The sequence below is a fragment of the Cynocephalus volans genome, chromosome 5, assembly GCF_027409185.1.
Source record: "Cynocephalus volans isolate mCynVol1 chromosome 5, mCynVol1.pri, whole genome shotgun sequence".
In the NCBI taxonomy this organism is placed as follows: Eukaryota; Metazoa; Chordata; class Mammalia; order Dermoptera; family Cynocephalidae; genus Cynocephalus; species Cynocephalus volans.
In genome coordinates, this window is record NC_084464.1 from 49,945,487 (window position 1) to 49,960,692 (window position 15,206).

The 15,206-nt window shown below is 38.3% G+C and overlaps 1 protein-coding gene across 2 annotated transcripts in view; it reads left to right on the top strand.

The window, feature by feature from the left end:
- Positions 1-15,206, top strand: part of DNAH8 (dynein axonemal heavy chain 8) — a 272,139-nt gene that overhangs the window by 218,268 nt on the left and 38,665 nt on the right. For both annotated transcript variants that reach the window (XM_063096081.1, XM_063096082.1), the window contains exons 79-81: positions 5,240-5,313; positions 7,379-7,531; positions 7,907-8,062. In XM_063096081.1, the coding sequence (XP_062952151.1) occupies positions 5,240-5,313; positions 7,379-7,531; positions 7,907-8,062 (383 nt within the window). The remainder of the gene's footprint in view (positions 1-5,239; positions 5,314-7,378; positions 7,532-7,906; positions 8,063-15,206) is intronic.

Here is a 15,206-nt window from a genome sequence, read left to right on the forward strand (position 1 = left end):
AGATCAACAAAATTGACAAACATTTAGCGAGGCTGACCAAGAATAAACGAGAGAAGACTAAAACAGCAATGAAAGAGGGACATCACTGTTGATCTGAGCAAAATTTAAAAAATCATGAGTGAATACGATGAACAATTATGTCAACAAATTAGATATCCTAGATTGAATGGGCAAATTATCAGAAAGAGACAACTACTGAAACTGACTCAAGGAGAAATAAAAAACCTAAATAGACCTATAAAAAGTAATGAGATTGATTTATTAATCAAAAACTTCCCGCGAAAGAAATCTCAGGCCCAGATGGCTTCATTGGTGAATTCTATCAAATGTTTAAAAGGCTGGCCTGGTAGTTCAGTTGGTTAGAGCATGGTACTGGGTGCTGAGAACACCAAGGTCTGGGGTTCAATCCCTGTACCAGCCAGCCACCAAAAAGAAAAAAAAAAAAAAACAGAGAAAAATAAAAACATTTAAAGAATAACACCAGTTTTTCACAAACTTTTTTCAAAAATGAAAGAGGAAGGAGCACTTCCCAACTCATTCTATGAAACCAGTATTACCCTGATATCAAATCCAGACAAAAATACCACTAGAAAACTATAGACCATTATCTCTTATGAACACAGAGGCAAAACTCAGCAAAATACTATCAAAACAAATCCAACACCATATAAAAAGGATTATATACCATGACCAAGTGGGTTTATCTCAGGAATGCAAGGTTGATAAAACATAAAAATCAATCAATGTAATAAAATTGATAAATTAATGAATTATATTCTTTAATTAATAGAATATTAATATAAAGAAGGACAAAAACCACATGATCATCTCAATAGGTGCTGTCTTAGTCTGCTTGGGCTGCTATAACAAAATACCATGGACTGGGTAGCTTAAAAACAACAGAAATTTATCCTCATACTTCTGGAGGCTGGGAAGTCCAAGAAAAAGGTGGCAGCAGATTTGGTGTCTGGTGAAGGCTCATTTCTTGGTTCATAGATAGTGCTTTCTTGCTGTGCCTGTACATGATGGAAGGGACAGGGGTCTCTCTTGTGCCCTCTTTTATAACGGCAGTAATCTCATTCATGAGGGCTCCACTCTCATGACCTAATAACATTCCCAAAGTCCTCACCTCCCAATACCATCAACTTGGGGATCAGGTTTCAACATATGAATTTTAGGGGAACATAAATATTCACTTTATTGAAGATGCAGAAAAATCATTGGAAAAATCCAATACCCTTTCATGATAAATACACTTATCAAACTAGGAATAAAGGGAAATTTCTCCAAACTGAAAAAAGGAATCTAAAAAAAACCCACAGCTAATATTATAGTTAGTGGTAAAGACTGAAAGCCTACCCTTCAGGTCAGGAGCAAGACAAGGATGTCTGGTCTTACTACCTCTATTCAATATTGTCTTGGAAGTTCTACAAAGGGCAGTCAGACTGAGAAGTAAATAAAAGGCATCCACACTGGAAAAGAAGAAATATAACTATCTCTATTCCCAGATGACATGATTATGTACATAGGAAATCCTAAGAAGTCTACCAAAAAACAATTAGAGCTAATAGATAAGTTCAGCAAGATTGCATGATACAAGATCAGTATTTAAAAAGCCATTGTATTTCTATACACCAGCAAGAACAATCCAAAAATGAGATTATAAACGTAATTCCATTTACAATATCATCAAAAAATATAATACTTAGGAATAAACTTAACAAAAAGAAGTGCAAGACTTGTACATTGAAAACCCAAAAAACATAGTTAAAAAAAAGTAAAGACCTAAATAATGAAAAGATATCCCATGTTCATGGATCAGAAGACTTTGGTAAGATGGCAGTACTCTTCCAATTGATCTGCAGATTTAACTCAATCCCTATCAAAATTCTTGCTCCCTTTTCTTTGTGGAAATTGACAAGCTAATCCTAAAATTTGTATAGAAATGTATGGGACCCAAAATAGCCAAAAAATCTTGAGCAAGAACAAAGCTGTAAGGCTCACAATTTCCAGTTTCAAAACTTGCTACAAAGCTACAGTAATCAAGAAAGCATGGAGCTGGCATAAGAATAGACACAAACACATATACAGACCCACAAACATACACACAGACACACACACTTATCAATGGAATAGAATTGAGAGTCTAAAAATAAACTCTCACATTCTATTAATACATTTAAAAAACATGGTTAGTTTGTTTTCAACAAGGGTTTCAAGACCATTCAATGTGGAAAAGGACAGTCTTTCCAACAAATAGTACTGGAAAAACTGATAACCACTTGCCAAAAAAATGAAGTTTGACCTTTACATCACATCACGTAAAAAAAATCAACTCAAAATGAATCAGAGACATAAATGTAAGCATGAAAACTATAATTCTTAGAAGAAAACATGAGTAAATCTTTGTGATTTTGGATTAGGCAATAGTTTTCTAGATATGACACCAAAAACTTAAGTAACAAAAGAGAAAATGAATAAATTGGACTTCATCAAAGTACAAAATTTTGTGCTTCAGAGGGCACCATTAAAGGACAACTTACAAAATGGGAGAAAGCATTGGCAAATCATTTATCTGATAAGGGTCCGGTGTTCAGAATATATAAAGAACTCTTACAATTCAACAATAAAGAGTCAAATTAACCAACTGGAAAATGAGCAAAGGACTTGAATAGACATTTCTCCAAAGAAGATATACAAATGGCCAATAAGCACATGAAAAAATACTCAACATCATTCCCTAGTGAGGGAAATGCAAATCAAAACCACAGTGAGCTACTATTTCACTTATACTAAGACAGCTGTAATCAGAAAGGGGGACATTAGCGAGTGTTGGAAGGATGTGAAAAAATTAGAACCTTCATACATTGCTGGTGGGAATGTAAAATGGTGCAGCTGCTTTGGGAAACAGTCTGACAGTTCCTCAAAATACTAAAGATAGGGTTACCATATGACCCAGCAAATCAATTCCTAGGTATTTATACAAGAAAATGAAAATAAACTTCCACACAAAATGTTCATAGCAGCATTGTTTATGCTAGCCCCAAAGTGGAAACAATCTAAATGTTTACTGACTGATGAATAGATAAACAAAATATGGCATATACACGTAATGGACTCTTACTCAGCCATAAAAAGGAATGAAGTTGTGTGATCTACAATATGGATGAACCTTGAAAACATCTTGCTAATGAAAAGAAAGACACAAAAGGCCACATATTGTATTATTTCATTTATATGAAATGTCTAGAATAGAGACAGAAAGCAGCTTAGTGATTGCTGGGGTGGATGGGGAAATGGAGCGTGACTGCCAGTGGGTATGGGGTTTCTTTTTGGGTTGCCGAAAATGTTCTGGGATTAGTTAGTAGTAGTGATTCTATGAATATCTTTTTAAAACATTTAATTGTACACTGTAAAGGAGTAAATTTTATTATATGTGAATTATATCTCAGTTAAAAAGGTTTAAGAAAATATGGCACATGCACTGTCTGGGTGCTGAGTTAGCCACCATGGTCTTTCTGTCCTTTGTCTTGTGGAGCTGACATTCTAGTCTGGGGATAGAACAGACAATAATGGATAAACAAGCGAGTATATAATGTGCTAAGAAGAAAAGTGTAGAATATGCTAAGAAAAAGTAGGTAAAAGGCAGGTGTGCTGTTTTAGATAGGATGGTCAGAGAAGGCCTTGCTGATAGTGTGAGAAAGACCTAAGATGCGAAGGAAGGGAGTCAGTGGAACTCTGAGAGGAATGCGTTTCAGGTAGGGGGACAGCAACAGGCTGGGGTGTGCCTGGGGAGGAGGCCAGTGTGGCTGGAGAAAAGTGAATGTATGGGGACGAGGAGGAGTGATGAGATAAGAAAAAGTTGTGTGTGTGCATGTGTGTGCATGTGTGTTGAGTGTGTGGGGGAAGGGTGCTGATTGTGTAGGGCCTTACAGACTGTATATAAGTACTTTGGACTAGATTTTGGATTTTTCTCTGAATGAAATCGGAAGCCATTGATGGTTCTGAGCAAAGGATGGGTGTAACAGACTTAGGGTTTGACAGAATCCCTCTGCTGCTGTAGGAAGAATAGCCAAGAGTGGGAGCGGGGGTGTCACCACTTAGGAGGTTGTTGCAAAAATCCGGGCCAGAGGTGGTAGTCACTTGGACCAGGGAGATGTTGAGAAGTGGTCAGATTCTTGATATTTTTTGAAGGGATGCCCCTAAATCTCCTCTCAACCCATCACTTGGATAGCCACCTGCCCCTATTGGACTTGGCCTATTGTAATTCCTGATTCTCCAAGCAGTGTTCTTTCTTCTTTTGTCAGGTACCCATTGCAAAATCTCTCCCTGTGACTGTAAGTCCATGAGTAATCCCTAGTTTTGTGCCCTGCAGAACCTCACAGAGTATCTAGCCATTAACTACATGATGCTGTCTAAATGGTGTGTCCTGACAGTTTCTCTGTTCCTGATATAATTCCCTTCCCACCCCACGAAGTCTCCAGTCACTTGTAGCCTCTACCAGCAGTTCCCTAAAACATACACTGGTTCACAATGTGAACCACACTCCTTTGACTTCCTCTGCTCATGCTGAGATCATGCTTGTAAAAGTCAAGATAATCCAGAGCCACCAAGGTGTGCTGAAAAGTTAATCTCCAATTGCATTTTCACAAGCACAATTCTCAGACTTCTATTATTTAGTGAATTCATATGACAGAGCAGACATGAGGTTCTGTGCCTGGGACATCTGGTCCTAAATGGTATATTCTCCCTGGAATTATGACACTTATCACCCTGGCATGGTCTCTTTGCATTCATTCAGTTCCAAGGTGATGACTTAAATCTGAGGAGCAGCTGAAAAATGGGTCTTAGACAGTTGCCCCTGAATGTTGCCCTCATAGAGCTGAGCTGTCCTGAGTTTCATCTCAGAAAAATGGACAAAAGTACAAACAAAACACTGTGAGCTTGGTATCTAAAAGGAATAAAGAGAAAGTTAAATCTTTGCTGAAGCATATCACCAAAGGAGGATTCTAATCAAAACATAGAGCAAAACTCAAAAATCCTTTTTCCCTCTAAGTACCTATGAAAGCACAGTAGCTACCTCTCCCATCATCAATCTCCCACCATCATCAGCTGCCTTTCCTCATTGTCTCTGAAGAAGCGATGGAGGAGAAAGGCCATGACCATTCAGGAATTAATTTTTCATACCAATCTTATAAAGTTTACAGTTTATCATCACGAACCTTCTCCTGTGTTACAGAATGTAGAACTATCTCAATGGGGCAAGGACAAGAAGTACATGCTCGAAAGCTGATTCAGATGTCCATGCAGCAGGTATGTAACAACTACTCTATTGCAGTGTTTTTGCCATTATTCTCTGACCATCGGGTCTACCTAGGATCGCCACAGTGATGGGTGAAGTGTTCTTCCTGTGATGCTCAGTCCTTATTTTCTGTTTTTGTTTATGTACATATATTCAACCTTAAATGTACATATATTCAACCTATAAATTCATACCTGTGAATTTTAAACCTAAAGCTAGTTTTTTCTTGACACCTCCGTGGAAAGCTTGTTCTGTTTTTGATAGTATATGCTCTTTTAATTGTGCTGGTTTTTTCTTACAATTTGGAAGACACACCTTCTGATTCACAGTTTTAGCAGTCTTGGAATTTCATGATCAATATTAATAGATAGTACTTAAGAAATTACAGATTGAAACAGTTAGATTTCAGTTTTCAGTTCAAAGCAGGCTTTCATTTTTCATTAGTGAATAGTTTGAGGCAAATAAGAAATATTTGAGGATGTTATGTTTAAATATGGATAATGGTTTCTATTGAAAATTGCAAGCCAAATGGAATGTTGAGAAATATTTCCCATCACACCTAATAAATACATAGGACATTAATTTTCTAGAAATGCTCTGTAGATAGCTATTTCAGCTGTAATATGAAATCGCACCATTTATAAAAATAAAATGAGATCTTGGTTCATTTTCAAGCTTTTGGTCTCATAATGTCTGCAGCAACTTTAGTGAAGCTTTTCTCTGGAAATTAATGACTAGAGAGGGTTAATGGACGAAAACTCTGCTTGGGTCATCAAATTCTCAAGCTAGTCATTAATTCTCAAATTCCCTAAGCCTTAATCTTTATCACTTAATTAAATTCAATAATATATTTAATTTATATATTTGTCATAAAAATTATATATAATTATTTTTACTCAAATCAAATGTTCCAACCTATTGAGTGATTTGGTAGTTTAACTTGGGCCTTAAATAATTTCTTTAGTTTCAACAAGTGAGAAACTTTTTAATTTAAATACTGCATTCACATTATCCTTCTTTGGAATATTAGTTTTTATGATTTCCATATTCTGTTTCTCAAGGTGGGATAAGTATTGATAATAATGACATTATTAGTAAAAAAAAAAACCCTCACAATACATGAACAGGTGCAGCCATGTTGCCACCTTGAGGGACAGCAGATTTAGGATAAAGCAGATATTGTGAAAAGCAGAGTGGGGAACCAGAAAGTAGCTGGGTCCATGATGACACAAACTAATCCTGAATTCCCTATTACTCTGGACACCCCAGTTATATAGACCAAAACGTCCTCTTTGCAATTTAAGCGAGCCAGAGTTGTATTTTCTCTTACAGTTGAAGGCATGATATACACACCTTATCATATATTGTGCTGAATATTCTGTAGCTATATTTATGTGATCTAGTAATACAAGACTGTTTAAATGTTTCTGGTTTAAAAAAACTATGTTCGCATAGGGCAGTGATGGTTATGAGACATATTTTTAAATGTAGTTTTATCAAGTATTTATTTAGATAGTGCTTAATAAGTTTTGTGGTTTCAGGAATGTGTGGGAAGATTGATGGTAAAGAATAAGGTTTTGTATTATGGTAGCAAAAGCAAATGCCACCAAATGTATTGTCTACAGCTTGCATGAGATAAAGTGCATTTTTCTTTGTAACTATGGATAACTAGGAACCAGTCTTCTTGGTTTTGGAGTGAATCAGTTCTGATTTACCTTAGGCAGGACAATTTGTTACCAATTCCAAAATACCTATTCCCACCATTAGATGGTGCACACACTGTATTTACACAGGTCTGCCTTCAAGTTTTAATTTCTGTTCCTTTCTGAACCAGGGGCGGCAGAATACAATCATTTTGAACATATTTGATTCCAAGTAATTAGCTTGTACCAGTAGCAGAAAAAATGATTGTATTGACATGTAATTTTATAAAAAAATACGTGCTCCAGAGTATTCATGTGCTCTAAGCAAAGGTTTTTTTTTTTTTTAAAGAAAAAAATTTTGTGCATTTTATTTTTAATAAAACCATAGCAAATGAGTTACAAGAAATAAATACAAACTCATTTTTGAATACAGGGTGGTTGGGTATTACTGCAAAATTGTCACCTTGGCCTGGAATTCATGGAAGAATTACTAGAGACGCTAAATACCACCGAAGCCAATGATGATTCCTTCCGAGTATGGATAACTACTGAGCCCCACGATCGATTTCCAATTACACTGCTTCAGGTTTGTTTCTATGAGATAAGTGTCTTTTCATTGAGAGTTATATGAATAAAGATGGCATAATTGACAATATTCAAAGATGGAAAAACAACAGGGCTTTTTGGTCCATTATAGTCTGCATTGCAAAATCTTATAGTATAATTGTCAAAATCTTGATTGCAATCGTTAAAGTTGTAGAGTAATTGTTTCCACAGAAGAGTTCTAAGACCGAGTACTAATTTACTGGGTTTCAGCTCTGATCAGTGTAATTAGTTTATAGAGTGCTGGATTTCAGCCCACAGTTTATGTGCCTTAAGCACGTTGTTGTCAGATGTATTGTGATTTCTATTTTATCCTTTACGGTAATTTATAGAAACAACAATTTGCTTTTTATGACAGACTTCTCTCAAATTCACTAACGAGCCACCCCAAGGTGTACGCGCAGGTTTGAAAAGGACATTTGCCGGAATTAATCAAGACCTTCTGGACATCAGTAATTTACCCATGTGGAAGCCAATGCTGTACACAGTAGCATTCTTACACTCCACGGTGCAGGTAACTTCAGAAAGGAGTTTTTACATTTAGGGGATGCTGACGATGTGATGTGGCCTCACTGGGGAGGCTTCCATGATGGCACTACCTGCTGCCACTCTGTCCTCCTTACCCTGCTTGCTTTTCCTTCATAGCACATTTCCCCACCTGGCATAGTATATATTTATGTATTTCACATGTGTCCCCCACTTCTGCCACCCCCAACCCCGGCGATTAGAAGGTAGTCTCGAGGGCTAAGACTGTCTTTCATAACTGCTGAGTCCCCCACAACAGCATCTGGGGCATTGTCAGAGCTCAATAAATATTTGTGGGATGAACAAACAAATTATTAAGATAGAAGCTTGGTTTTTGAAAGGGCCTGTGTTGGCCAAAAGTTTTATATGCACCTTCTCATATAATACAAGAGTACTTCAAAGAGATCATGGAAAATGTAATGAAAAGATAATACAAATCTTTCCATGGCCTTTTTGAAGACTCCAGTACTAACAACCATATTTCAAGGTACGCTTATCACCACCTTAAAAATGACAAAATTGAGACTCAGAGAGGTTAAGTTCGTGTGTACTTTGTATGTGGTAGATGTGGGACTGCCTGGCTCTGATTTACATAAGTTTAGATTCTGTTTATGACCAGGTAGTAAAAGCGGTGGTGATTTGGGAGGAGGAGGATTAACAGCAGTCACCTGTCTTTCCCAAGTTGTTTGCTGTTTGCTTTTCTAGTCTAATTACTTAAATAGTAATTTAATAATTTCATGGTTACCAAGCAACTTGTTTGTAGGTTTTTTTTTTTTTTTTTGGCAGCTGGCCCTTATGGGGATCCGAACCCACGACCTTGATGTTATAAGGCTGTGCTCTATGCAACTGAGCTAACCGGCCAGCATTGTTTGTAGGATTTTTAAAAATTTTATTGTTTTGATTTGTATTTGAATGTTATATTTTGTTCTGTATTTGAAAGCTGGATAATTTTAATGTGTTTGAGTCACTTAATTTCATAGAGAATTAAAGAGGATCCTTTAACCCCTTCCTAGATTTCTTTCTTCTCTGAGTCTGGGATGCAAGGCAAAATAATAAACCAACTGGCATGGCCCAGGAGTCCTGCTTCTAGCTGCGCACAGTAATGGGCAGAGCTGCACCTCACCTCTCCCTGCCCTGCCCAGGGATGGAGGGGAATTTAATGCTCACCCCAGAAAACACTGGACATATTTCCCCGCTGACTTATTATCCCTACCTCTTTACTTAGTTCCAGGCTGCCCAGCAGAGAGGGCTGACTCTGGTTTTTGTCGCTTAATCCTGAGAGTTAAAATCACGTTAAGTGCTTTGTTGGTGGTTATTTTTGCTAAATTCCACTGTGGCCTTTGGATTGTAAATTACAGCTTTCAAGTCACTGAAATCTATTTTGTACTTTCTTATCTGGGAATTGTTTGCTTTGCCAGACCTTATCACACTCTAATACAAATATTGCTTTAACTCTGTTATTTAATTCCCAATCCACAAATAATATATTTTATGACTCTGTTCCCAGTAGAGATGGTTCAACTCTTCCACTATGCTTATCATGGAGAGATGATTGGGTGTATTTTCCATATGGTCAGTGCAATGACCTGTTTTTTTAGTGGCCATTATCCAAGTGCTAAACAGAAGAAGAGCGACAGGTTTGTGGTCTAGTCATGGCACTAAAGTGTACTTGCACTTGATATGTGTTTAGGTTAAAACAGAGAAAATATCTCTGCCCCAGGGCTGTGAAGTTAATAGTGGAGCATCTGTGGAAAAAAGGTTGGCTATCTCTTAAAATGCAACAGTAATGTGCTAGAAAGAGCAGTTCACTGAGCATCAGGAGGCCTGGACTTGAGTATTCACTGTGAAATCAGTTAGCTGGGTGAGGATGGTCAAATTATGTCCCTCTCAGGGCCTCTATTTCCCCATCTATGTACTTAGAGACAGAAGTAGGTGATCTTTCAAGATTTTTCCCATTTCTAAAGTTCTGTCATCCAGTTCTGTGACTATATAGTGAGTGTAGGTAATGCAAGCATATTTCCCCTGTTCTTTTTCATCAGTTTCAGAAATATTTACCATGATATTGCCTAAACATTTTTTTTTCTTGGTTAGGATAGATCCAAATTGATAGAAAAATCCAGAGTTCTTTAGGGACTTGCTATCCTGGGCTAGCAGTAGCAGCATCACTTAGGGGCTTGTTGGAGATGAATCTCAGGCCCCACCCCAGATCTGCTGCACCAGAACCTGCACTGTAATAAGATGCCCAGGTGATGCACGTGCACGTGAAAGTCTGAGACTCAGCCGCTACAGGAAGGAATGTTGTGGATTAAATAGATTGTGACTTGTATTTCTTTTCTCTTTCTAGTGTTGGACATATGGGCCAAATACCTGATTTGGTAGTTGATTAATCAAGTTTCCCAAATCAACACAGTATCCCTTGCTTTGTACAAACACAATATGTACTGGTATATACTTTTGTCCTTGCAGAGACTGGAAAAATAGAACAGGGAATTGGTTCATGTCACATAATCTCAAACTTCAGAGCTAGGGAGGGGTTCATGTTGGAGTCCACCTCACTCTGGAATATAGAGTAAGTGGTAAAGTAGCCAACCCACCGCCTGCTCCCCAGTGTCATTCCTCTTACTGAATCGTGGTTTGGCATTATACCACCAACTCACCCCACCTCAAGGGCATGATGTGTTTTGTGGACCCTACTCCTGCTGCAGAGAACCAAATGAGTACCCCTCCTTTCCCAGAGAAGGGGAGGTCGATGTGGCTGGTGAAGGACAACTTTCTTGGGTAGAAGAGTGGTGGAGGGTGTGGTTTGTGTTGCCACTGAGGTGGAAGCAGGCTTGCCCAGTGGGAGGGGGGTGCCCTGGTGCTGCCATGGCACTTGCATAGAGGCACAAGGCAACTCCACACTCTGCCGTGACAGGGGAAGTTCTAGCAGTGGTGGCCATGCTTACTGCAGTCTGGTCCTGTCTCTGCCTTTGCCGGCAGGCCTTTGGTCCTCCCGGTGGGGGTAAGGGGGGAGCCCTTCATTGCCAGGACCCTGGCACTTGCCTGGGCTCAGTTTGGACACCACTCTCTGAGAACATTCCAGCATCCTCTTGAAGATAACCCACGAAGGAAGCTTCTCTCCAGCCTCCATATTGTCTTTCCATCGTTTCCTGGAAACTCTAGTGTAACATCATTCTGGGTTTCAGAGCAAGCCCACGATCACCCTTTGGGATTTTAACTTTAAACACATTTTCCTCCGAAGTCTTGTCTTTCGAAACTTGGTCTTTTAGTCTCCTACCAACACCTCCTACAGAAGGTCAGAATAACCTTCTCTGGGTTTTTTCTTACTGATGGTCAGTGTACCGATCCTTGAGCAGCACGTTGGATCGAGTCAATGTCTTCAACAGTGATTCTCAGCCAGTGCTTGGGCCCCAGACTAAAGTCAGAATCCCTGACTTAAGGAGAGGGAGGATCTCAGTCTTTTTAAAAACTTCCCAAGTGATTCTAATATGCAACAAGAATTGAGAACCACAGCCAAACAGCCATGGCCCTTAGGGGAGAAGTCTTCAGCCATTTTTACATCCTTTTCATGGTTTGGAATTTTTCTCCCCATCACTTTGGTTGCCCCACATTAAGCCTCACATTTGGGACTTTTCAAACAGCTTATCCCTAACTCTGTGAGGTGTTTTTGTTGTTGCTGTTGGTACAGACATTGATTAGAATCTCCAAGGGCCTGCAGTGGCAGTCGCAAACTTGGAAATTTTATGATGACTCTTAAAATAATTTAAATATTAAATAAAAATTTCCATATCAACAGAGTCCATTTGTTTTCTTTCTCAAGTTAGAGTCTTAACAAACACCCTTTCAAATTTGATAGTGTATGCAAAGTTTTTACTTTGGAGAGGTGTGATTATGAAATTATTAGTTTAAAAGTTTTTGAATAGTTACAATAACGTGATACAGGTTTATATTTTACCCTGTACCCTGTAGTGTTTCCTAGTGGTTCTGGCTACTTTTTGTTAATTATTTTTACCCATGAAATTTTCCTTTATGTTGTCTGGTACGGATTGTACAGTATTTTTCATTTTACATTAGCTCCGTTATTAAGTAAATAGGATGTGATGCTCCAAAGAGCTTTGTTTTGAAGATGCAAGTGAAGTGATCCTGCAGTGGGCTGTGGAGCTGATGAGGTAGAATCTAACCTAAAACTGGAAACAGCTTTGACATCATTGAAATGATGACTCCACTGAGCAACTTTCATCAGTGTTCTAAGGAGTTTTCCACATTTCAGTAGTAGTTCTGTGTTTAAGGAACTGTGTTGGTCAGATTAAGTAGGGAGTAGACTGGTCTTCCTAAAAACATCACTCTCCTACTTAACCATGTGTAATAGCTCCCTCTGGTGAATGAAGTTGCATTCAACTCTGTCTGTCTTCCATCTGGGAAGCACGTGAACACTTAGTTCCTGCTGCTGCCCTGAACCTGCTCTCCGTTGCAGTAGGACCTTTCGCCTGTAGCCTCCTTCTGGACGAGTCATGGACTTTGTGTTCCTGTCTTTGCTCATGGCCCTAGCCAAGCCTGGAAGTCTCCTCTCCCCTCGTTTCAAAGACTAGCTTCAGTGTCATTCTTTACAGGATTCTCTCATTGAAGGTTTTCTTCAGGCTTATCATTTGTTAAATTTCAACAGTTAATTATATTGACTCTCACATTGTCCTTTTCTTGTTTCTAAGTCTTATTTTCTCAACCACATTAAAACTTTCTGAAAATACAAAAATTTTAGTATTTTAATAGTTAATTTTTAATATTTTAATATTTTCTATTGTACTACATAGGACTCATCCTGTGGTTCCCAAAATCTTAATTGGACTGAAGAAATTTAATATTCCATATAAATCTAGCAAAATCCCCTTCTTTTGAACTTCCACATGAGTTCTTATGTTCCAGTGGTTTGAGTATATCTTGATAGTATTCCAAGGTGATACTTAAAGTTTTTTTTTTCTTTATTGTCACTTAAAGAGCTCAGTGGGTACCCCCCAAAATAGTAATAATAAAAAAACCCCAAAACAAGAAGGTGAAATAACTTCATTTATAAAAAAAAGACACTCACCAAGATTTTGTCTTTTTTTCCCAAGATGGGCTAATCCGTCTATGACTTTAGTGAACCAACTTAAAAAGTGAATACTTTAAATGAAAATTGATAGTAACATAAATGTAAAGCAAATCTCAGCACTGGGGCAATTTTCAAAGATCACATTTCAAGGAGCAACTAAATTGCAAATGCTCAGTGCATACAAATGGGAGTGTTCACATAGAGCCAATTTAAGCAGTTTTTTAGTTATTGGAAATAAAGAATTATTTTTCATTCGGTCCTCTTCCTATTGAACATTAAATTAACAATTAAGTCAAATGCATAGGTAAAACTAATAGTGTAGATTTTGATTCTATTTTTCAAAAATGGGAAAACTTTCACATTTCACTAATAATGTGGTTAGCATTCTTCTCCTCAAAGTCTTCAAGATGAAAGAATTCCCAGGGACTAAAGGGTTAGCGGAAAATGTTTTCATGTTAACATCCCATAGACCCTCTCAATACACACTTGCTCTTGGAATAACCTGAAAGAGGCTCACCTTTGTGTTCTGAGGTCCACTCCAGAAACTCAAAACCCTGGGTCGGCCTTGGAATTGACCTCCCAGAAGGTGAGAGGGACAGTTCATTTTGTTCTGATAATATTTGACCAATATTTATTAGGCAACCACAGTTCTTTCCCCAAGGTGCCAGTGTCAAAGGGGAGACAAAAATAGAAGATGCATTTTTCACTGTCAAGGCTCAAAATCTGGTTACAGGACCAAATACTTCATTCAACATGAAATGACTAAAAAGGCAAACCGCAATGTGAATGCTGGGACCAGGAAGCAGAAAGCCATCAAGAGAAGCAGACAGTTGTAAGGACCAGGGCTTCCCCTCTTGCACCTGGGAGCACACAGCCTCTCCACCTGTCAAGACCAAGCTCTCTGCACCTTCTCACCACCTCTGTGTACGAGGTGGACGATGGTGCTTCACGGCTCTTGAGTTTACAAGTCTTTCTAGTGTAAACTCCGGATAGCAGTTTTGAACTCTTAAGTCCAACTCCCCGGGAGAAGGAATCTGGTTGGCTCTTTAAGGGCTGGTTATTCACCTTTGATCAGATTAGCTAAGGGATGGGAACAGAAGTCACATTGTTCAAATCTCTAATGCCTGACAAGCTAATCTAAAGAAGTACAGGTATAGAAGTAATGGTAGCATTTTACATTTTTAGGAGTTATTTTTTTGCCTTTAGTCTAATCTCCCACGGTCAGAGCATCCGGACCCAAATTAATGTTAATGGTTTACTTAATATTTCAAAAGCATATCATAAAAATCAGTAATGAAAACCTTCATGCTTTCTGAATTTCTTCTCTGACCTGACCATGAACTTGTCCAAAGTAAAATTCATTTAGATTCCTTTAAATGGTGGGATCCTTTCAATTCAGAATCTGAAGCATGGAACAGCTGCGGCAGGAAGGATTGGAATGGCTGGTGAAAACAGCAATGTGTGTGTTGGGTTGGAGAACACAGAAGAGAGAAAGAAAAGTTGGTATATATTTAAAAGAAGTAGAGTTAAATTTTCCCACAGACGTATAGGGATTCTACTCTGCACATGTGTCCTCACTTCAGACACTAGGATCAGGGGCTAGCTCAAATAAATCATTGGACTTCCCTGAGAGGGTGGTTATGTGCAGGAACAGGAAAAGCTGATAGCATGGGAATATTTGGATTCATTAGTGTGATTTGCTGGGTGATCAGGATCTGGAGATATCAGTTCTAACACTTAAACACCTTTAAAATGGTCTGCAGAATACCAAAGCAATTGAATAGTTTGATCTGAGTCCAGTTTGATTATCTGTGGGTAATTTGGCAATTCTAAACAGTTAGCCACTATTTCACAGGAGTCTTTAAGGCTTTATTCAGTTAAGTAGAGAGAACCAAATGAGAGTGATGTGAAAGTTTTAAGACAGATGTGTCATGTGTACAATAGGAGGTTTTGGTTTTCAGTGTCTGAAATGGCAGGATTACAAAGCAAAACTAACAGGGAGTCTAAACTCTCTTGAGTGCTATTCATCTTGAGAAATTCAGCTTAT